This window comes from Aythya fuligula, chromosome 26 (assembly GCF_009819795.1).
Source record: "Aythya fuligula isolate bAytFul2 chromosome 26, bAytFul2.pri, whole genome shotgun sequence".
Classification (NCBI taxonomy): domain Eukaryota; kingdom Metazoa; phylum Chordata; class Aves; order Anseriformes; family Anatidae; genus Aythya; species Aythya fuligula.
The window spans coordinates 3,749,013-3,771,146 of NC_045584.1; the positions used below are offsets into that span (position 1 = coordinate 3,749,013).

The 22,134-nt window shown below is 50.0% G+C and overlaps 2 protein-coding genes across 2 annotated transcripts; one reads left to right on the plus strand and one right to left on the minus strand.

The window, feature by feature from the left end:
* The first annotated feature begins 3,571 nt into the window (after window positions 1-3,571).
* TMPRSS9 (transmembrane serine protease 9) lies at window positions 3,572-17,767 on the plus strand. The gene is made up of 19 exons (XM_032203757.1): window positions 3,572-3,689; window positions 4,569-4,696; window positions 5,192-5,259; window positions 5,674-5,852; window positions 6,936-6,977; window positions 7,339-7,452; window positions 8,422-8,593; window positions 8,833-9,107; window positions 9,284-9,420; window positions 10,631-10,949; window positions 11,761-11,932; window positions 13,022-13,293; window positions 13,993-14,129; window positions 14,633-14,993; window positions 15,093-15,209; window positions 15,807-15,978; window positions 16,285-16,550; window positions 17,089-17,225; window positions 17,606-17,767. Exons 1-19 carry the CDS (start codon window positions 3,572-3,574, stop codon window positions 17,765-17,767), a joined length of 3,348 nt encoding a protein of 1,115 aa, XP_032059648.1.
* A 1,600-nt stretch (window positions 17,768-19,367) lies between these two features.
* Window positions 19,368-20,844, minus strand: TIMM13 (translocase of inner mitochondrial membrane 13). Its single transcript, XM_032203609.1, has 3 exons — window positions 20,662-20,844; window positions 20,463-20,531; window positions 19,368-20,359 (listed from the first exon to the last, which is right to left on the minus strand). The coding sequence occupies exons 1-3, from the start codon at window positions 20,797-20,799 to the stop codon at window positions 20,261-20,263; spliced, it is 306 nt and encodes a 101-aa protein (XP_032059500.1). The 5' UTR covers window positions 20,800-20,844; the 3' UTR covers window positions 19,368-20,260.
* Between the last annotated feature and the right edge of the window lie 1,290 nt (window positions 20,845-22,134).

Consider the following 22,134-nt stretch of genomic DNA (forward strand, 5'->3'; position numbering starts at 1 on the left):
AGCAGTGACAAGAAAGCCCAGTAACACTGGGCTGGAAGGACTCAGATCACTTGGTTTCCCCTCTGCTATCAGGGGCTTTATATTTTATAACCACTCACAATATTTACTCTGAGAAAAATCCATAAACGTGCTTTTTCTTCTCAGCATTTGTACTGGAAACTCATGTTCCTTTGACAGTTAGCACTCTTCTGATTTCTGCCCACACCAAAAAAATTTACCTTTTGCTCATCTGTTTTTAATGGAATGATGTTTTCAACACATATAGCTCCTTGCTACTCATCTCCTTTATGCTGGTCCCTATTGCTGGCAAAAAATAAAAATAAAAATAAAAAATCCACCCTCTACTATGCTCTTGCAAGATGGATTTCTGATTTACATGTAATTAAAATAATCTTTTTATTTCTTCTGTCTTAAACTGTTGACACGGAATGTAGGTGGCTAGAACTGAATTTAGTAGAAGAGCCCACCTCGCCTTTGTTCATTAGTGCTTTCCTGTTAATCCCTGCTTCTTGGTGAATGAGTCTCTTAGCAGACTTCACTGTTCCAATGACTTTGTCCTCTAGGAAATGGCCCTGAAGGAGAGGAGGAACTTCTTGCATCTCAGTGGATGAAGCAACTGGAGTTCCCGGGGAATGACTGTGGTGTGTGAATTAATCTGCTCTTTAGTTCAGCCAGCAATGTCTTTCTTCATGTGCTGTCAGCCCCACTTTCAGATATGGTTATTACCTACTACAGTACCACAGGCTACATTGCTGCTCTCCCCATAAACCTTCCAAAGTATCAACAGTGACTGGCTAAATCGTGTAAAGATTTGGACAGAGATATTGAATGACTACTACAAAATCAGACAAACATGGAATCAGCTGGGGCTCCTAACAAAAGAGAAGTTTGGCTTTTTTACAATATACATACATGTATATATATATTTTAAACCAAGGGGATTTGAAAATCCCTTGAGACCCACCACGAGAACTGTTGATGCTGATTCCTGCTGTCATCTCCTTCCCGACCCAGCAGTAGCTTCTGAAAATTCTCAAGAAGTTTCATTTCAGCCAAAGGAAAAACTGACAAGTTGAACTTGCCACTGAACATCCACCAGAAACCCTCTTGCTGGCCAGAGGGGTCTTATCTTTTTCCCAGAAAACTATGTAAGGGCAAGGCCAAGGGCACAGCGGTGCTATAGTCCAGCACGTCATCTTCAAATACACCACCTCAACCTTCCTTTGGCTTTCACACGGTTTCTTCTCCATTATCAAAGGCAATGGAGATGCATTAGGTTCTTGACACGGTTCTGTGTGTCCACTGATTTCTTGAGGCAGCCCAACTGAAAAGGCTACGAGACAAGACAGTTTCTTCATGGAGAGGATGGTTGAGCACTGGAATGGGCTGCCCAGGGAACTGGTGGATCCCTGTCCCTGGAGGAGTGGACATGGCACTAAGGGACGTGATACAGTGATGGGACTTGGTGGGTCAGGTTGGTGGCTGAATTTAATGATCCTGAAGCAGTTGGCAAGCTAGAGTGAATGATGTGGGTCATTCACCCAAATGAATGTGAAATGAGGTGGAAATTCATTGTTGCTGAGTTAGTTAACTCACCTGAAATACCACCCCAGAGGGTATGGTCAGAATAAAGCTACAGCCAGGTGGGTGTGCTCTCCTCCATCATCTGCCCCTGCTCCCTCACCTCTGCTGGACGTTATTTGATTTCTTTGATTTGCAGCACAGCCTTGGGCTTTCTGGTAATTCACAGCCCCTGTGAGAGAGTCTGAGACTGCAGGTAGGAAGGAAGGGTGTACATTTCTTTGCCTTTTCATTTCATGTGTAATTCTCTTTCAACTCACACCACTTGCTCAAAAGAAAATAAGTTTTCCTTATGCTAAAAGGAGAGCAAAGAAGATGAATTTTGATTGCTTTGCTAAGTAGGTTTCTGTCTCTAAATACTTTCTTTTTCCAGTTACAATGCCAGTACAATCGGTAATAAGAACTTCTTGCTGGGGTTCTAAGAATCTTTTATCATAGTATAACATTTTATTTGCTGCCAAAATTAGTTCAAACTAAATTGTATTGTCCAATTAAAAAGCAGCCATAGCCAATTTTGCCTGTGATGTTATTTTTTTCTTTCTATGCCATTGTCCTACCTTTAAAGTCCACTTGTAGTAAGACCACTCTTGAACTGATCAGCATGTCTGGATTAGATTTTCGAGCTCCCACATGCAAGACAGCCAGTGACCCCAAAACCTATTAAAAGAGTGGAGAAGGGAGAAGGGATTGCTCATCTGTATGCATTTAGGTCACAGGGACCACTGGATAAAAAAAATGTTTCTTACCTGTCTCCTCTTAGCAAGAGCTGAATTGTCAAATGGAGATATTGTTAACCAAACACAGGGGCCCAAAGTGCCTATCTCTGCCAGGCTCAGTTACCACTGAAAAAGAAGATATGGAGGTTTGTTATAAAAAAAAAAAAAAAAAAAAAAAGGCATCCTGGATGGACTCCCTTCCTCTCCCCCTTCTCTGTTTCTTGCTTCACAAAGAAGCGACCTTTTAAAATCTCTTATCTGGAAGCTTCAGTTTAAAGAGCCGCTGATGCCTCTTGGAAAACATTGAAAAGCTCTTCAGAAGCAGTTCTGCTGCTCCCTGTGTCCTGAGTGCCTTTCTTCTCTCTTTTTCTTTCACTGCTAGATAGATTTGCATTAGAAAAGGCTGTTCCTTTGCAGCTTCCCTGTTTGCTGAAGTCTCAGCCTGATTTATAGCATCAGTAAATGGTGTTTGGGCCCAACCTCCCACAACATCTTCTGGATCAGGAGGAAATGGCTGATTGAGAAGGGACTGGATGAAACTTCCCTTGGCACACCAGAATTCGGAACTGAGGAAGGAAAAGCTGAGTGCACTGTATGTCTTTGAAGCTGTCAATATCTAGGCAGAGTAAGTTGGAGATATGAATTTGCCTTACTACACATTTCTGGTGTGACCCATAAATCTGAAGTTTCCCAGAAGCTGGAGGTTGTGTCCTCAAAACAAAACAAAACAAATAAAAAAAAACATTCTGAAGCTGATAAACTTTGGATCTTTGGTCAATAAGACTGAACTTGCATGTATTTCAACTCTTGGCAACCCAAATTGTCTTAGACTTTTGTGTGCCAGTCTGAGGGGAGTAATGTGTGTCTTTTTTCTATGGGGGGGGATGAATATTAATACAGTAATTCAACTGATCTTAGGGACAGAGGAAATCGGTGCCCTTCCTTGCCTTCTTAGGCTTCTTGCAAAAAGTAACATGGCAAAAGTACAGTTGACTGGCTGGCTTTGGATAAAGCAGGATAGCACGGAGATGGAGGCATCAGGCTGGCTTGTGATCACACCACCAGGAAGGGATAGGCCGCTATGGTTGATATGTTCAGGTCCTACAAACTGGATGTCATCAGAAAAATTTCCTGACTGCAGCCTAAGGCATGGCCAGGGGACTCAGGGTGTTTCCAGTCCTTTTAGTGAGGTAACCGTAGCTGGTATCTCTCATTTCATCCCAGACAAGTCCTTTTCCTCCTCTTCTTTTTACTCACAGAGCTGCTCAGAAGGCATGGACCAAGTAAAGCCAGTGCCAGGCAGAAAGGGACAGAAGGCCAGCTGCTGGAAGTTAACCGTCGTGGCTGCCATAGTGGGCAGCGTGATGGCTCTCTACGTGGGGATCCTGCTGGGTGAGTGCACAGCCAAGGCTGTTCTTTTGGTTTATTATCTGCTCCAAAAGAGTAATGGTCTGCACAGCTTACAGCAATAGTTCTCATACCAAAAATTCTCAAAAGCCTTTTTCAGAGGCCAAGACGTGGTCAGCTCTCCCCACGTACACAGCCAAAATGCAGAGGCTGTAGTCACCTCATATTTTGAATGACATCTGACTAAAGCACTTCATCCTTAGTGCTGCATGTGATTTATTCCTCTCTGATCTCTTCCAGTAACTCCTAAATCTCTTGTCACTTCCTCAGCCATCTCCTACCTCATCTTGCATCCACTGACCATTGCTTGTCCTACTGTCCTCTAGAGTGTGACCACCGTCTCCTTGTCTCTCGCACATCCTTCCTGCTGCCTCTGGTGCCCTATGGCCAGATGTCACCTCAGGCTGGGATGCTGGTGTGGAGCCCAGCCTGATGTGACTGGCAGAGCCCACCAGCACATCTCTGCTGTGCGGTGCCACTTTCTATGCTGACTTTGGTAATCAGGACACATTTCCTCAGCCTGTTCCTGCAAGGACAGGGCCAGTCTGATTGCTCTAGCAAGCTGTACCCATTTGATTCTGATCTGTTTTCTCAGGCTTGATAAAAATCTGCAGTGTTAATATTCAAATTAGCTACAAATTCAAAATTCTCCTCCTGCATATATGTGGGGTAGCCCAGCACAGCCATGTGGCACCCACAAAGCACCTCAGAGATGGTCAGGGACAGTTAAGCTGCTGAAACTTGGGGGTCTTAAGGACATGACCCATACTCCAAAGCAGACAGCGAGGAAAGCTGGGTCCAGCCATGGCCCTAGACCTCTGTGTGCCCTCTGTGTCTCTAACAGACACTTTCCCTCTCTGGCAGCCTGTCATCCCGTGGGAGAGACCAGCTTTGAGCACACAGTGGAGCTGCAAGGAATCATGTTCAACAGCAGCTTGCAGAGGGAGAACTCGGACTATTACAGGGTGCTGACACCTGCTCTTGAGAGGCTGGTAAGTTGAGCTGGGCTTGCCATGCACATTGCAGCTCTGCACTCCTCGCTTGGCACAGGACGGAGCCAGGAGGCTGCTGCGTGGCCTGGGCCCCATCCCTGCTGAGGTCCGTGCCTGTGTGGTTCCCCAGGGCCCAGCTTGGCTGTCCTCATTCAGAGGCTTCTTAAACATCAGCAAGGAACACTGCAGGGCTGAGCTGCACTTCGAGAGGCCTCATCAGGGCCTCGAGAGAGACTTGTGGAGTGGGAAATGTGTGCTTAGGTCTGCTCCTTGCAAAAAAAAGTGGTGGTGGGAAGATGTTATCTTCATGCCTGAGCCAGGGTGGGAACAGGGTTACGTGTGTTCTGATGAGCTGGACCCAGGTGCTCCTGCCACCTGTAGAGACAAGAAGATTCTCCAGTTAGCTCCAGCTCCCTGAAAAATACTAGGCACCAACTAAACCTATCTCATAGGGGTTTTCTGCCCAGTGTGTGACCATTGTTCTTTGCCTTGCAGTTTCTGTCCAGTTTCCAGGACTCCCAGCTGGACTGGAGCTGCACTGGTTGCACCATCCTGGGCTACAGGTGAGTGTAGGCAGCTTTGTCTGCAGATTGTGCAGCTCATGTTTTCAGGACGTTTTGACAAGCTCCACCACAAAGTGAGCTCACAGCTGTGTTCTTGTTCAAAACTAGCAAAAAGAGAAACTGATTTTAAGTTGAGGCCGGATTCTTTTATGGGATTGGACCTGTGTTCTGGTTTCTTTAATTTGGAAGTGTAGTCGGAAAGGCAGAGGAAAATGGCCTTGTTCAACCAAAGGAGAATGTTGGGCCAAAGAGAATGTGAATGACTGTTTCATCCCAGACCACACCTCCAGAGACACTTGAGCCTTAAATTATTAAGAATCAATTTTGTTTCCCTCAAGTTCCCTGTAGGCAGTTAGCACAAGAAACTGTTCCTTCTAATGGAGCCAAAGTGCTCAGTAATTCTCTGTTTTCCAGCAGGAACGGGAACTCAAGCGTGCTTGTCCGTTTCCGCCTCCGCTTCAGCCCCCAGGATTCCCATCCCCTGAGCTCTGCCACGGAGGAGGAAGCTCTCAGACACGGCCTGGCAGCTGCCCTGCACGAGCAGGGTCTCTCCCTGGCTGCCTATGGGACGATATCCTCAGCTTCTCTTACAGGTGTGCTCCTCCCATAACTGCTGGGCAACCAGAGCAAGGCAGCCTGTGCTGGTGCTGCTAGCAACACGGGTCATACCAGCAAAACTGTCTCAAGTAGCCACACTGCCCTGGGGCTTTAGCTTTGGATGTCCAGTCAAGGCTTCATGCCCAGCATCAACATTAGAAATGGAGCTGCTGCCGGGCACCTCCAAAAGGTGCTCTGGTGCTTCACGAGACAGCAGCAGAAACATGCTTAGCTCCTGGCAGTTGCAGAACAGCTGGAAGCTTCATGGGAAGCCCCCAGATCCTCCTCCAGTGCTAACATTGTCCTGCTGCTCTCTGCGCTGCAAGAGTTGTTTTGGGAGTCTGGGGCAACAACAGAGCCTAAAGCACAAATTGCAGCCTGAGGAACCAAACCTCAGCAGGTTAATTGCTGGGTTGCCTCTACTAACAACTGTGAGCAGTCCTTAAGCAATCCTCAGAGCTGCAGAAATAATTCCTGCTAGGGTGGATATTTCTCATATGTAAAGTCTTCTCTGAAACCACCTGGAATTCACTTTTCCCTCAATAACTGTGCAGTTGCACGTGATCGTAGGCGTTTCTAAAGAAACACGCCCAGAAAACCTGAAGCTGTGGGCTCCCCTGCAGCTCCCTCTGTGCTCTCTGCAAGGATGGGCAGAGTCCCAGCCCTCTGAGAGCTTTGTGCAGCCCAAATGGAGGGTGCACCTCAGCTTTGGGCAACAGCCCCGTGTCGCTTCCACCTTGGAGCCTGCTCCTGGGCTGCCGATCACTGCCACAGCTCTTGAGAACTGGTCTCTGCACCCCAAAAGCCTGCAGGGCTATAGGCAGCTGCTCACCCACTGCACCCTGTGCCTATGGTGGAGCAAAGTGGAGGAGGGCTCCAGGAAGTGAACTGTGCCAGGAGCTCACCACAGGGCCTCCCACTGGCCATGGGATGGGGAAAGCAATTGCCAGGCAGGCAGGAAAAGGTGAAGCAAAGCCTCTGCCAGTCCTGGCTGGGAGTGGCAGTCATGAGAGCACACAGCTCCTGTACACCCCAACTGGGATGCTCTTGCTGATCCCCATTCCTTCCATTTGTTACAGGTCCCAGTGAGGTTTCTCCATACAGACCAGGACTGAAATCAGGTAAGAGCCAGGCAGCAGGAAGAGCTCTGTGCCTTTCTAAGCGTTGCCAGGGCAAAGATCGGCCCCAGTTCCCCAGGTTGCATGCTGCAGCCTGACCTCTAGCCTCCTCCTCACCAGATACAAAAGGTGTTTGCATCCCATCTTGTTCATAACCTGGTGAACCAGTGCTCTGCTCCCCTGTTCCCCCTGGAAGCTCAACAAGAGCTGCAGCTCAGCTGCCGGCTGCATCCCATGGGGACACTGGCACTGCCGGGAAGCAGGGTGAGCACGGACACAGTGGTGGTTGCCCCTGGGGGAGCCAGGGGGCAGCTGCTGGGAGGTCTGCAGAAGACACAAGTGACTGAAGCCTTGCTGTCCCCAGGGAGCTGCCCCGGAGACTTGTTCACTTGCCGCAACAAGCAGTGCGTGTCGAAAGAAAACCCAGAATGTGATGGCCAAAAGGACTGCTCTGATGCCTCTGATGAAAAGGGCTGCGGTGAGTCCCTTGCAGCAGGTCTCCTGGGCTCTGGGGACAGGCCCCAAGTCACCCCTTGCAGCCGTAACAGCACCGGTCTTCTGGGCACTGTGCTGCAAGGACAGCTTAACTTCTTAGGCCAATAGTAGATACCGACATCAGGACAAGGGGACTCGTACCTGAAAAACATGCTGGTCCCATTGCCAACAGCAAAGGAGTAACACGATGTAGGCATAGAGCAGCACATTGCCATAAGCCAGTGAATCCCACATGCCCAAGCTGCAGACATTCAGTGGATGCAGTCAGCACCCACTGACATTGCCCCAGAAGCCTGGCCACGAGGGCATGCCCAGCCCCGTATCAACACCCCCGGCAGTGTGGAGCTTGAGCTATCTTTGGGCCTTGATGAGCATACTTGAGACATGTTTTGGTCACAGACTTGGTTGCTCAGAAGTAGAGTAGAGGCAGAGTACCAGGAGATCCAGGCACCCTGCAGGCATCTCCCACGATCACTGCTGAAGATAGGGAGCCTCTCACATTCCCCTTGTAATGCTATCACTCCCCTGTGCATACCCATTCTGACCCTGTGCATGCCCAGTCTGACCCTGTACAGGCGGTGTAGGTCCAGGGACCAGCCCATCCCCTCCTGCTGTGCTGGAGGCAATCTCTGCACACCCATGGGCTGCTGGAAGCAGCTCAGCAGTGCCTGAGCTTGTGAAACTAGCCGAGCTATTTCTGTCTAGACTTTCTTGCCATAAGGAGTTTCAGAGAGGACCCCATGATGGGTCAGTGCTTTGCAGAGCTTTTTTTTCTGGAATTGCAGGTTAAAGTCCAGTCCCTTGTGACATCCCTAGCAGTGTACTGGTACTTGAGCATGTGCTGGGAGCATGCACAAAGCTGAAGCAGATTTTTTCCCACCTGCCCCAGAAAGCACACTGCCAAGGCACAGCGGGCAGGATCCTGATGCCCTGGCTCTCTCCTCCCTTTCAGACTGCGGGAGCCGCCCTGCCATGCAGACTGCCACAAGGATAGTTGGAGGCTCAGAGGCATCCAGAGGGGAGTTCCCATGGCAAGTCAGCCTGCGAGAGAACAACGAACATTTCTGTGGTGCTGCAATCCTCACAGAGAAGTGGCTGGTGTCTGCTGCTCACTGCTTTACTGAGTAAGCCCTAGCCACGCTATCTTGCACCATTTCCAAAAGCTGCTGTAGCTTCTGGCCCAAGTTCCCAAAGTACCACACTGCCTCGTCAAGCCTGGTTTCCTTTCCCTGCCAGATTAAGGCATGGGCAGCTGATGTCCCAGAGCTGATAGCAGGATGGACGAGAGGTGGCACCACTTGCACGGCTCTGGTTTGCAGGGTTCCAGTGCAGGTCTGCAAAGCCCCAGCTGTTTCTCTTCCAGGTTTCAGGACCCAGCCATGTGGGCAGCTTACACGGGGACCACCTCCATTAGTGGTATGGACAAAGGCACAGTAAAAATGGGCATTGCACGGATCATCCCGCATCCCTCCTACAACACAGACACAGCTGACTATGATGTGGCTGTGCTGGAGCTGAAGAGACCTGTGACCTTTACTAAGTACATCCAGCCTGTGTGCCTGCCAGATGCTGGGCATCACTTCCCCACCAGCAAGAAGTGCCTTATCTCTGGCTGGGGCTACCTCAAGGAGGATTTCTGTAAGCAAAGTGTGGCAGGTGGCAGAGGAGGCATGGTGGGGTGTGAGTGGTGCAGGAATGCACCAGGGAAGGGCACTCAAGCCAGTCTCTGGCCAGCCAGGATGGCTGCAACACAAGGAGCTGGTCCCATGCGAGGCTTCCTGCGGGGAGCTAACGGTTGCATCTCTCCCATTTAGTGGTGAAACCCGAGTTCCTGCAGAAAGCAACAGTGGAGCTGCTGGACCAGACGCTGTGCTCCAGCCTCTACAGCCATGCCCTCACAGACAGGATGTTGTGTGCTGGCTACCTGGAGGGGAAAATAGATTCCTGTCAGGTAAGCATTGTCCAGGGAAGCTTGCACACCTCCCAGCATGAGTCTTTTCCTTCCCTGTATGCACCAAGTAGTACTTCAAGAAGCGGGATCTGACACCATAGGCACAGCATCCCACCAAGGTTTGAGGCCACACCTTGTATCCAAGAATGGATCAGGGACTGCAAAAGAGAAAAATGTAGATATATTCTGTAGTGCTTAGAGCAGGGCACTGCTGTTAAAAGAGTTTTTTGGGGCTATATAACTACTTTTCTCTATTTGCTGACCTGTAATCAGGTCTGGTGTTACCGACCTACCTGGCAGCTCCTCAGATCAAAATCCCACTGGCAAAGAGCAGAAGTGGAAAGTAAGATACATGCAACAGATCTTGGTGAACGACTTGATGGTTTTCCTAGATAGCTTTTATCCAGTCTGGAAGTGCTGGAGAAAACCCTGCCTTTCACAATGTGTGGGGAGAAAACACTGTGCTGTGAGAGGGGGACAGTGATTTCCATGGCTGCTCCTGTGGTTTGTCAGGGCCCTTCATAGCTGCAGCCACTAGCTCAGCAAAATTGCTCTTCTGTGGTGGCAGCACTTCATATTGCTGCAAACACTCAAGCACCACATGTAGCACAAACACTGGAGAGGGAGACAAGGATGGAAGATTTGAGGTTGGGTGATGAACTTGACTTATCAAATTATTATCCACGTAGAACAATCCCATCCTCCAGCTGGGACTGCCAGCTTCACAGACACCAACTGTTTGCCCTACAGCAATGACATATAGCCCCATGGTACCAAAGAATTGACCAGGGACTATAAACCAAATCAAAAAGCATCATGCAAAGATTAGCATGGCCTCTTTGTATCATGCAATGATCACCTATAATCTGGCTGTTGAGGGGCTGTGGACCTAACCTTTAAGAGCAGCAGTTGAACAACTCATACCTGTAGTAATGCTTGCACTAGATTTTATGGAGGAAAACCTCGTGCTCTTCTCGCATATCAAGGGCACAAGTCTACTGCTTAATAGTAGGACAGTGCCTACATAGTGGAGCACCAAAAGGTCAGCATAGGAGAGGCTTCACTCATCACTAAGATGGAGCAAATCAGCAGGGGTGAGTGGGGCTACACAGGGAAAGAGGAACACAGACTTGCAGAGGTATGCTCGAGGTGGCTGTGGCAAGCTTGGAGCGTCCCCAGGAATAGTTCACCATCTGGGCTTCCCTTGCAGGGTGACTCTGGTGGGCCCCTGGTTTGTGAAGAACCATCTGGCAAGTTCTTCCTGGCAGGAATTGTGAGCTGGGGAATTGGATGTGCTGAAGCCAGACGGCCTGGGGTCTACACACGTGTTACCAAACTGAGAGACTGGATCTTGGATGCTATTTCTCCCTTTCCCAACTCCATAGCGCGTACTGTCCCACTAATACACTCCAGTACTAACAGTAACGTGGTCACCACTGAAGAGCTCAACACCACCACCACCAGAGCAATTCCCACCACCTCACCAGCCCCAGCTGCCAGCAAGCCAGCACCTGCAGCCAGACCGCAAGGTAAGAGATTGCAGGGTGGCTACAGCCTTTACAAGAAGAGAAGCTGGTACAAGTCCAATTGCAAGATTCGTTGTTCCACTGAGCTGAAATTACCTTTGGTAGGGTGACCCACAGAACTGTTACTTAAGTGCTAAGGGCACAAGTGACACTATCGTCTCGTTGCCCTGGGTTACTCCAGAGCAGCCTGGCAGTCACTCAGTACCGGCACAGATGAGTGTCATGGACTCAGGCCCAGAACAGGGCCTAAGGGACCAGGGACTACAACATAGCAGTGCCTGACACTGCTTAACTTGTTGATCACTCACTTTTGTTTGCCAGCTATGAGTTTCCCAGAAGTTCAAAGCCGATGGCTGTAACCTAACAGCAGCCATGCACCTTCTCACTGAAGTTCCCTTCAGGAAGGTTGGTGTCTACAGAATGATTTGTCAGCTCCAAGGAGTCTTCCCAGCAACTCTGCAAGAAGATACAGATGTTAGGTATTTTTCTAAATTTAGGATTAATTTTCTATCTAGAATACCAGGGCTAAGAGGCACAAACCTGCTGTGGTTACTCTATTTTCAAGACAGGCATAGACCTAAGGACTTGCTAAGAGCAAGCTGCAGAACAGCAGTTAGGATGAAGGCCCATGTATGGCTGTGCACAAACGCCATCACAGAACGCCATGATCAGCAGGCAGGGCTTGGGCAGGTATCTCAAACTTCAGCCCTGACTTGTCCCTGCTTGGACTTACTGGTTAGAGAGAGCAGAAGCCTCTTCTCACTTGTCTTCTGCTCACACAGTACTCACAAATCACACTTTGGCTTTTGTTCAGAGTGCGGAGGACGACCTGGGCTCTCTAAACCCAGCAAGATCGTGGGAGGAACAGATGCTTCCAGAGGAGAGATCCCCTGGCAAGTCAGCCTGAAAGAAGACTCGATGCATTTCTGTGGAGCCACCATAATTGGGGACCGCTGGCTGCTGTCAGCTGCTCACTGCTTCAATGAGTAAGAGTCCATCCCTGCTGGCGCTGCTCTTCCAGCTTGCCTGCCCACTGGCATAGAGCTGCACAGCTCTACATGGCCATGCAGCCAAATGCACAGCTATGGCACTGGAGTTGCTGGTGAAAAGCAAGGATATGCACTGAATATTCATTTTTGTTACAGCTAGAGGTTAATAGTAAAAGCAGTTTTGTGAGGAGGCTGGGATGAGGCGGGGAAATATTAAAAAGGCCCAGACAAAGAGTGAGAACAACACTTCACAGGGGTAGAAAAGGGCAAATGCCATAAGATGGCATATAGAAATGCCATGGGACAGCAGCTCTCTGGGCAGTGGCAATTAAAGAGCAAATGAATGCTAGTGATTATTAGAAAAACAACCGAGATTGCCAGTTTGTTGGTACTTAGATCCACTGCAACTCACTTCTCACATACTGCACACAGTGCTAGAGTAACACATTGTAAAGAATGACACAATACACACTGCAGAACAGCATCCAAAACAAGCATGACATACACCAGAATAGACATTGGGAACGAGAACTGGGTGGGAAGGGTGTGTGTTGTAGGGTCTACGCAATTATGAAAGGTACAAAATGTTTAGGGAATGCCTTTTTATTGTTTCTGCATATTAAATTAAGCCATTAAGAGCAGATAGGAAACAAGAAAAAGGAAGCAGTTCTTCATAAACGACGTTAAACTGTGAAGTTTTTCATCATAAGAAGTGATGAGAATATTTAAAGTCCACATGGGGTTAAAAGATTAAAAGACAATTGTAGAAAAAATCAAAAAAAACCCACATCTGTCAAGATATTCTGAATATAGAGGCATCACTTGCATGCCGGAACACTCCTGAAATCACACGTTTTTGGAGGCAAGGAGAGGATTACTACATGTTCACCCTCTCTTGACATCTAACAAGTGCCACTGCTGGAAAGAGAGGTTCAGCCCCCTGTGTGTGCTGGGCTCTGCTTTGGTAAAGTCAGGTTTCAAACACTAATCATTTAAAGTTGTCTGCAGCTTAAATAATCTACCAGCTCAGTATTTAAGCTAGGTATATGTGTGTGCGCATACATATTTAGGACTGTGTATTTACAGGACAGATCCAGAAGAGATTGAAGCCTACATGGGAACGACATCACTAAATGGAACAGATAAGAACACGGTGAGAGTCAACGTAACAAGGGTCATCCAGCATCCTCTCTTCAACCCTATCCTTCTGGATTTCGACGTGGCTGTACTTGAGCTGGCAGAACCCCTTGTCTTCAGCAAATACATCCAGCCCATCTGCCTCCCGCTTACGGTGCAGAAGTTTCCTGTTGGCAAGAAATGCATCATTTCTGGGTGGGGAAACCTCCAAGAAGGGAATTGTAAGTAGTGGTGCCTTATCAGTTGATTTGCTCTGAAACAGTGACAGATTGAGCAGCAAAGCCCGTACCACTGTGACCCAGACAGTCCTGGGTGCATACACAACAGGGGACAGTCAGGAACTGACAGAAACACAAGAGGAAGTAAGAATAAGGGAACACCTTAAACTGCAGTTATTTAGGAGCCACCAGAAAACAAGATAATGGGGATAGCAGCTTGACAAGAACCAGGAGAAAACAGATGACTCCCCTCAATAGTTCTCCCATATTAAGCAGCAGTGGGGTATTGCCTTGGCAGCCTGCTGTAGCTCAGGCAAGATATTCAGTGAGCAGGGTCAGTCACAAAGATGTTCCAAGCTACTAGAAAGAGCAAGGCTCCCAGTGTAGGGAGAAGGCCTGAGGGTGGCATGTGTGCTACCAAGGAGGCTCTACTGTCCTTCTAACCATTGGCAAGGAGCCCACAGACTGTGACAACAACAGAAACTTGCTGCCTGTGCCCTGTAGCCTGTAGACAGGCATAAAACTGCGTCCTGGGGTGAACCAGGAGCTGCAGGGGCTTCCTAGATGAGTGTAGCTCATACAGGATTCATCTCTCTTCTGGGATTAGAGCCTGTTTTTCTGAAGCATGTGTTGGACCATCCTAAAAGCCATTAGGTCTCACTTCTGTCTGCTTCACTCACTAATCCCTTGGTTTCCATGCAGTCACCAAGCCTGAGAGCCTGCAGAAAGCTTCTGTGGGCATCATTGACCAGAAGACCTGCAACTTCCTCTACAACTTCTCCCTCACTGACCGAATGATCTGTGCTGGCTTCCTGGAAGGGAAGATAGACTCATGCCAGGTAAGAGTCTAGGATTTCTCTACTCCTCTGCGTATTGCTCCAGAAAACCGGGCTAACTCACAAGTTATGGCTTTGAGAAATATTTACTGAGTTCCTGCGGCTAGGCTGAAACCCACGTGTACCTTAGCTCAAAAGAACAGCTCACTGCCACAGGGCTTTAAAAAAAAAAAAAGTGAACAAAAATTAAGCATGACATTAGCCAACATCCTGCAGGTCTCTGGTGGCAGCAGGACAAAGTGGCAGTTATTGATGACTGTCCTTCACTAGTGGAAAGGTGCTGTCAGATATCAGCATTCATAACAAATGCCAGAGTAACTGCAGCCAGGCTGTTTCAGCCTCTGCACACTCATGTTTTGCACACTGTGTGGGAGCAGAGTCCCTCAGAGCTCCCTCAGAAAAATCTGAGGTTAGCCAACTCCTCCTAGTGTGGCTGAGGAGCAACTCTATGCAGACGTGTCTTGGGGAGAGTGGGCTGAGCAGCCATTGCCTTGCTTCTTCTTCAGGGAGATTCAGGTGGGCCCTTGGCCTGTGAGGTCACCCCAGGCGTGTTTTACCTGGCTGGCATCGTGAGCTGGGGAATTGGCTGTGCCCAGGCTAAGAAACCTGGCGTGTACTCCAGAATTACCAAATTCTATGACTGGATCCTGGATACCATCTCACAGTATGCCAGTCCTGGCACAAGCACTCCTTCCAGTTCAGCCATCACCAGCACTTCTACTGCAGCCATCCTCACACGCCGCGCCACTACAACAGCTGCAATAGCCATCAACAGAACCACCCTGAGCACAAAGACCACCACACCCACAAAAGAAACCTCCACAGCTCTGGGAACCACGGAGCCTGCCAAGCCCACCCAAACCCCAGGTAAAAGTCCATCAGTAGCAAATTTACTGACATGCTGCTAGGAGACCTCCGGCCCCAGCGCGGCAGGTACTAAGCAGGCTGTGGGTTATTGCCTTCCAGTGGTGCCTTGTACCAGCTTCACCTTCAGGTGTTCCAGCAATGTCTGTATTGGAAAGGAAAATCCTGAATGTGATGGAGTTGTTGACTGCAGCAATGGCTTTGATGAAAGCAATTGCGGTGAGTCCTGTTTTGCAACCTGACACTGCTACCTGTCCTTATTCCATATTCAGACTCCCCAGTGCAACCCATAAACTTCACATGAGCTGTCTGGGACCAGCTCCTTGTGGTCCTGGTCTTACTTGATGTTTAAGAGACTACAAGATAAACCTGGATGAGCAGTGTCCAAATTTTCTACCAGGGGGAATGTGGCCTATTCTATACTATAACCATTGGACACATTTCCCAGCACACAGACCTTCTGCCAGTGTACTAGAGCAAGCTGGTGTGACAGCTCTGCACAGCGTTGCAGCCCAGATCTCGTGCTATCTTGGGACTGGTCCTAGGACTGCACATCCCTTGCTGTGTGACAGCTCGGCCAGTGCATCTGAATTTGCCATCCTCACATAGCACATCCCCGGAAGGCGTGGCGTGTGATAACAAGGAAATGTTTCCAACCTGTGTCACGTCTGCCAAGCTCAGATGCATGGATGAAATTCATCACATCCTACTGCCTTGTGCATGTCTCTCCAGGACACTGCCCCCTGGTAGGGGCTGTGGAAGGACAGGTAACCCTTTCCCTTAGTCACAGAACCACGGTGCCTTTTTCTGTTCCAGACTGTGGCTTAACTACTGCTCTGGCCTTCAGCAAGATCGTGGGTGGGAGCACTGCAGCTCGAGGAGAATGGCCCTGGCAAGTCAGCCTCTGGCTTCGGCGGAAGGAGCACAAGTGCGGGGCTGTCCTCATCGCTGACAGGTGGCTGCTCTCTGCAGCTCACTGCTTTGATATGTAAGTACGGGCGGGTGATGCCGGCCAGCCCCTGGCCACACTGCCATCGGCCCACCTTCCCCTTCCTCACGGTCCAACGCCACGGCTGGGGTGCTGTGCCCCACTGGAAGCACACACTGCCTGTTACAGGTGTGCCCCTACAGGTAAGAAGGAAGAGGACTGAAAGGAGCAAAGCCTGGGCATATCTGCCCACACTGTGATGGAGACAGGGGCCCTGGCCACAGTGCATCCCAGCCACACAAGCGGAGGAACGGCACTGCTTGCTAAGCCATGCTCCTAACGGCCAGGTTTGCTGTCTTTCTGCAGTTACAGTGACCCCAAAATGTGGGTGGCCTTTCTAGGAACACCCTTCCTGAATGGCATCGATGGCAAAATGGAGAAAATATTCCGTATCTACAAGCACCCTTTTTACAACGTCTACAGCCTGGACTACGACGTGGCACTGCTAGAGCTGAACATGCCCGTCAAGTTCAGCAGCACCATCAAACCTATATGTCTCCCAGCCAGTTCACACATCTTCCACGAAGGAGCCAGATGCTTCATCACAGGCTGGGGTTCCACGAAGGAAGGAGGTACTGGCTGAGAGGGCTCCCTCACATCCATGATGGCCACGTTAAGTGCCAGCTACCCTGCAAGTCCAAACATCTCCATCCCCGCTCCACTGCCCCACACGCTACCCCTGACAGACCATACCCTGCTGGGGATACCACCCTGGGCAAAGCCTTGTGCCACCACAATCTCCTCTCCAGCAACCTCACGCTGTACCCATCCCTTTGGTTACACCTCTGCCCTCCTGCAGCCTTCCCAAGCTTTCTACATGCCAACCATCACACTCCCCATCCCTCTAACAGCTGGCTCAGCTATGCTCCTGCAGAATGAGGACCACCCCGATACCATTTCTGTCTGCTCAGCTGCACTACCTGCCAAACTATACACCGAAGAGACCTTCCTGGGCTTGCTCTGCTGGGGAAGAACCAGGCCTGGTACACTTGAGAAAGTGCAGATCTCTACCTTTAGAATACAAGCAAGGCTGCAGAATCCCCACTCTTACACATGCTGCTTTTACTTACGTGCCCTGCACCAAGTTAACAGAGATACTTTCCTCCTCAGGTCTCATGTCAAAGGATCTGCAAAAAGCAGCAGTGAACGTGATTGGAGACCAGGCCTGCAAAAAGTTCTACCCTGTCCAGATCAGCAGCAGGATGGTGTGTGCCGGTTTCCCACATGGTACCGTCGACAGTTGTTCGGTGAGTGTGAGAGCAGCAAATGCTGCTGCAGGGCCAGCTGCCTGTTGCCACCACTGGAATCCATCCTGCACCTTGTTCTGCTTGTCCCACCAACCTGTGACAGGTCAGGGAAACATGCAGCGAGGTAACACCAAGCAAGACATCACAGGGATATCATGAAGCCCATTTCACGTCCCTGCTGCATCTCTGGAAATGCTCTTCCATGTCCCAAAGTCCCCATCTGTGGGCCCTCCAGCTTGGAAACGGGCTCCCAGGGAGGTGGGCAACAGGACAGCAAACGCTTGCTCCCATGTCCCAAGAGCAACATCTCACAGCTGGGGGGGGCTGGGCTGGCTTGACTCTTTTTGCCTTGATACAGGACCCTTTTCCTCTCTCTGCAGGGTGATGCTGGCGGTCCTCTGGCATGTCAAGAACCCTCGGGAAGGTGGTTTCTAGCAGGAATCACAAGCTGGGGCTATGGCTGTGCCAGGCCATACTTTCCTGGTGTCTACACTAAAGTCACAGCTGTCCAAGGCTGGATTGCGCAGAACCTCAAGCTCTGAAGCTGCATTTTACCACTCAGGGAAGGCAACGAATGACAGGGGATGCATTAACCCTGCACCTACTTTACATTTTTTGATACTGCGAAAGGGTAACGGTGACCTGCAGGTATTAAGCAGATGAGTCTGTTGTGAACCTCTGCAGTCATGGCACCAGCGTATTTGATAACTGCTTTGCATAGAGAGGTGCAGTTCTAGACATTTTTTCTATAAATAAATGAGGCCTGTCCCATCTTCAGAGCTGGCCAAACATCCTACGCATCAAAACCTGGCCTCTCAAGTTGGAGTGGTGCCAGAAACATCTGCCAGAGATTCACATAGCGTGGTCTAGCTCTGTCTGTGCACTGTCCTCCCAAGGGCCATCCAAGAGATGAGTGGACTTTGTCCCAGCCCTGAGCTGAAGCCTCAAGACCTCACTGCCTGGATGGAGCTGTTATAATGTGCAATGGCTTTCGGAAAGGGCATGCTACCACTTCAAATCAATGCTTGGTACTAGTGCCTGTAAGCTCCACGGCTTACTGTTTGATCACAAGAGAAGCTTAGGATTAAGACACTTGGACTTCAGACTGCCCAGGCCCTCATCCACATTAAAGAATCAGTACAGGCTTCTCACCCCTGCCACAGCTCCCTTTGTGTAAGTTGATTCAGTTGTCGAGGGCTAAGGCATAGCAGCCCCACAGAGCACTGTTCTGGTTAAGCCTGGTGGGAAGAATTCAACATGCTGGGAGCGGCCAAGCATCCAATTCATCCAGTGGGAAGCCCAGTCCCGCTAGCTAGCTAAGGCACACAATTGCATTTGTTCTGAAGAAAAAAAATGCTGCAAAGCTCGTGTGTAAAGCCTTAGAAAGACCTGGACATCTCTTCATAGGCTTGACCATCAAAAGAGAACAGAGAGGTTAAATTCTGTTAGTTTCCCAACCCCAATCCTAGGCTTTCGCAGGTAAGCTGTGCATCTGGGTACAGCAGTAGGTTTCCTCTTTCCCAACCTGTAGAATCATAGAACGATCTAGCTTGGAAAAGACCTTCCAGATCAAGTCTAGCCATCAATCTGACCCACCGAGTCCCATCTCTGTCATATCCCTTAGTGCCATACTCATCTGGCAGTGAGACCCACAGTGTTCCCAGCTGGAGCGCCAGCAAGGGGGGAGACCTGGCTTCTAGGCTCAGTTCACAGCAGGTTCAGTTCCAGAGCTGGAACACTTTTGGGATGTTCCCGCTGCTGAAACAGGACTGCTGCATAGCCAGGACCACAAAATTCAAACTGAAAGAAAAGTAAAAAGACCCCTGTAAGAACATGGCTGGAAGGCACTTGTATTTTCAAGTACTCAGTCTGCCTGATTTGGGTGGGAAACTCCAGTTTAGTTTCAATTATTCCAAACTTCCAGATCTCTCTTAATATATTATCTTGTGAGAGCACTTTCTTCCCTGTACTGAAGCCACCACACTGGAAGATGAAATGAAATCCAATTCCCCCTCATTCCTTTGATCATCCTAGCAGGTTAAGAAGTCAGTCTCTTCTGGTCTGTCTCTCTGCCACAGACAGTACTGCAAATATTTTATAAAATATGGAAGTGCTGTAACAGAAGGAATTCCAAAAACGTCATTACAGGGGTACAGGCATTTTTAATATCCAACACACTGCTCTTCCAGCTGCTGGCAGACCACACAACACATAACAACCATTCCAGGTGTGGTGTGCAAGCTAAGCACAATACTGTGTACCTGCAAAGGAGAAGTACCGTTATGGAAGTGCTCCTTCCCAAAGAAATGAAACCTGAAAGGTAGGCTCCAAGATGGAATGCTCTTGTCAGTGCCAAACCAGAAGTTACAGAAAATCACAGCCACACATTTATTTTTTTCCTTTGAAGAAATCAACCTGTGTAGTTCCTAACCCATTTCATACATGGTCTATCACCCCGAAGGTGTGCTTGTACAACCATTTGCAAGGCTGTGCTGTGAGCTCAGTAAGTACGCCCTTGGCTCCCAGTGCACTGCTTGAGCTAAATCTTCATTTCAGCCTTGCCAACAGCTATATAAACACAAGGGAGGAAAGGGCCAACTGCGGCGTGGGGAGCATCTCATTGCAGTATTTCTACTGATGAAAAGGGACTAGGTAACTACCTGATGGCTGGGTCCAAGCTTGCTTCCTGGGCAAGGGCACTCTGCTGCTGGCTTGCCCCCCCCTTTTCCACAGAAGGCTCCTTGCCTCACACAGCCGGGATTTATCAGCCGCTATAATATGCCTTGGCCAGTTGGGACCGTTGGGAAGGGCACGAGGCAAAACAGCAGCTCACGATGGCTCTCGAGGCTGGAAAATTCACTCACTCCTGGGTTTTGGTGCTAATAAAAGCCAAAGGATGCAAACGGTTCAGCGAGGGTTTATTGCTCTGCCACGGCAGGGGCTGGGGAGGCGGCGGGATCTCGCCCCCAACCACCTGGACTGGCCGCTTGTCCCTTCCCCGCATGGTCCCTCCCTCGTCCAGGAGCCGGGAAGCTTCACATGTTGGCTCTCTCCCGCTGCAGCCGCGAGTTGTAGGCTCGGGAAACCGTGTTCCAGGAGTCCATGTAGCGGTCCATGCACATGGCGATGCACTTCTGCAGCAAAAAATAATACAAAAAAAAAAAAAAAAAAGGCCCTGAGCTGGGGAGCGCCGCCGGGGTTACCCCTCGCTCCTCGCCTTGCCCCGACCGCGCTCACCTGCTCCGAGTTGTCCAGCGAGCCGCCCGGCTTCCCGATGCACTTCCGAAAGCATTTGTCCGTCATGCGCTGCGGAGAGAGGCCGTGAGAGGCGGCCGCGGACCCCGGGCTGGGGGCACCGGGCCGGCACCGCCGCTGCCCCCCTCCCCCCCCCCCCGACGCCGCTGAGGCGCGGCTCAGGCCCCGCCGCCCCCCTCACCTGTAAGAGCTCCTGCGCGTTGGCCACGGCGATCTGCACCTTCACCTGCTCCATGATGAGCCCTGGGTCCAGCTTCCCTCCCCCGCCGCCCCCGGAGCCGAAGTCGGAGCCGAAGTCGGAGCCGAAGCCGCTCTCCATGCCGCAAAGTCACCGCGGGCAGCGGCCCGCACGCTGCCGCCCAAATGGCCGCCGGCCGGAACTACAGCTCCCAGCGCGCACCGCGGGAGGCCCAGAGCCGGAACTACAACTCCCGGCATGCCCCGCGCCGCGCTCCCTCTGCCGCCGGGTGCTCGCAGCGTGGGCTCCGTTCCCGGGCTGCCAAATAACTCGCCCGTTCCTGCTGGCTGGGCTGCGAGTGCCAGACCTGTGACATTTTGCAAGTTAAATGCGGCGCAGCGCTGGGGTATCGGGTTTAAAGCAGAGCCTCACACGCTGTGGCGGCGGGAAGGGAGCGAAGCCAGCTTTACCTCAGAGAAAAGCGCTAAAAAAACGTCCTCAGGTGCCACTTCCCAACATCACGGTGAGCAGTAGGATTTGGGCACCCTGCAGAGAGCAGCTCCCCAGTGAACCTTCTCGTTATGGGATTGAGCCGTGTTCCCTCTAGCTTAGATACCTGGCTCAGCAAAGCGGCTCATGCCCTGAGCACCCGCACAATGGGACAGCCTCCAGAACGCTGTAGGAGGTCATAGAATCAAATGGAAGATGGTAACACATTTTGTAGCTTTTTTTCAGGTAGATGTGACACATAAAGGATGTTGCTGTTGCCCTCTGAGCACTACAGGAGAGCTAAAGCCAAAACTGGTCTCATCTTCAGTAGCTAGACAGCAATCAGAGTACTGCAAAACCACATCATGCCTTTGCGGGTCCATCCACTTAAAAAAAGATGGACCACAGTTCCTGCACCTCAGCATTCCAAGCAGCTAATGCTGAAGGTAGGGTGGTTACCCAGCGTAGAAGTTTATGAGTACAGACAGGTGAAAAGAAGTGGATGGTGAACCCAGAAGACTGCATTCTGTTTACCTTCTGTTTATCCAAAATCCAGGTATTCCTTTTTCAAATGTGAGAAAATGGGATGGTTTAGGCATAGTCAGAAAAGCAAAATAGTTAATTGGAAGGTGAGGTAAGTTGATGATGCGCATAGGTAATCACAGCAATAATTCAGCCCATTTCTCAGTTCCTAAGTCTCTCAGAATCTGCTTTTTACTCTTGAGTCAGGAACATCTTTGCTAAATGGAAACAACCCCTGCACCGGAAGGGCTCCAGAAGGACAGTGGGATGATGAGAGAGGGAATGGAAGTTGATTTGTTCCTGATACTCAAGTTCTTCCTGCTGCTTGAGTTAGAAGCAGTGCCACTGATCAGTAAGGACAGCAGTTTCCCCACAGCACTGCCTCCGTAAAATTTAAAGGAAAGGGCTTATTTGTTTCTGGACACACCACTTCATTCAACCAATTTTTTTTTTTTTATTTTTTTT

What these genes read in the sequence shown, in the direction of transcription:
- TMPRSS9 (XM_032203757.1), top strand. Translation starts at nt 3,572, where the DNA reads ATGGACCAAGTAAAGCCAGTGCCAGGCAGAAAGGGACAGAAGGCCAGC. An exon ending in ACCTGCAGCCAGACCGCAAG is followed by an intron (nt 10,950 to 11,760) that starts GTAAGAGATTGC and finishes GCTTTTGTTCAG; the next exon opens with AGTGCGGAGGACGACCTGGG. An exon ending in CTTTGATGAAAGCAATTGCG is followed by an intron (nt 15,210 to 15,806) that starts GTGAGTCCTGTT and finishes TTTCTGTTCCAG; the next exon opens with ACTGTGGCTTAACTACTGCT.
- TIMM13 (XM_032203609.1), bottom strand. Translation starts at nt 20,799, where the DNA reads ATGGAGAGCGGCTTCGGCTCCGACTTCGGCTCCGACTTCGGCTCCGGG. An exon ending in ACGCGCAGGAGCTCTTACAG is followed by an intron (nt 20,532 to 20,661) that starts GTGAGGGGGGCG and finishes CTCTCTCCGCAG; the next exon opens with CGCATGACGGACAAATGCTT. An exon ending in CGCTGGACAACTCGGAGCAG is followed by an intron (nt 20,360 to 20,462) that starts GTGAGCGCGGTC and finishes TTTTTGCTGCAG; the next exon opens with AAGTGCATCGCCATGTGCAT.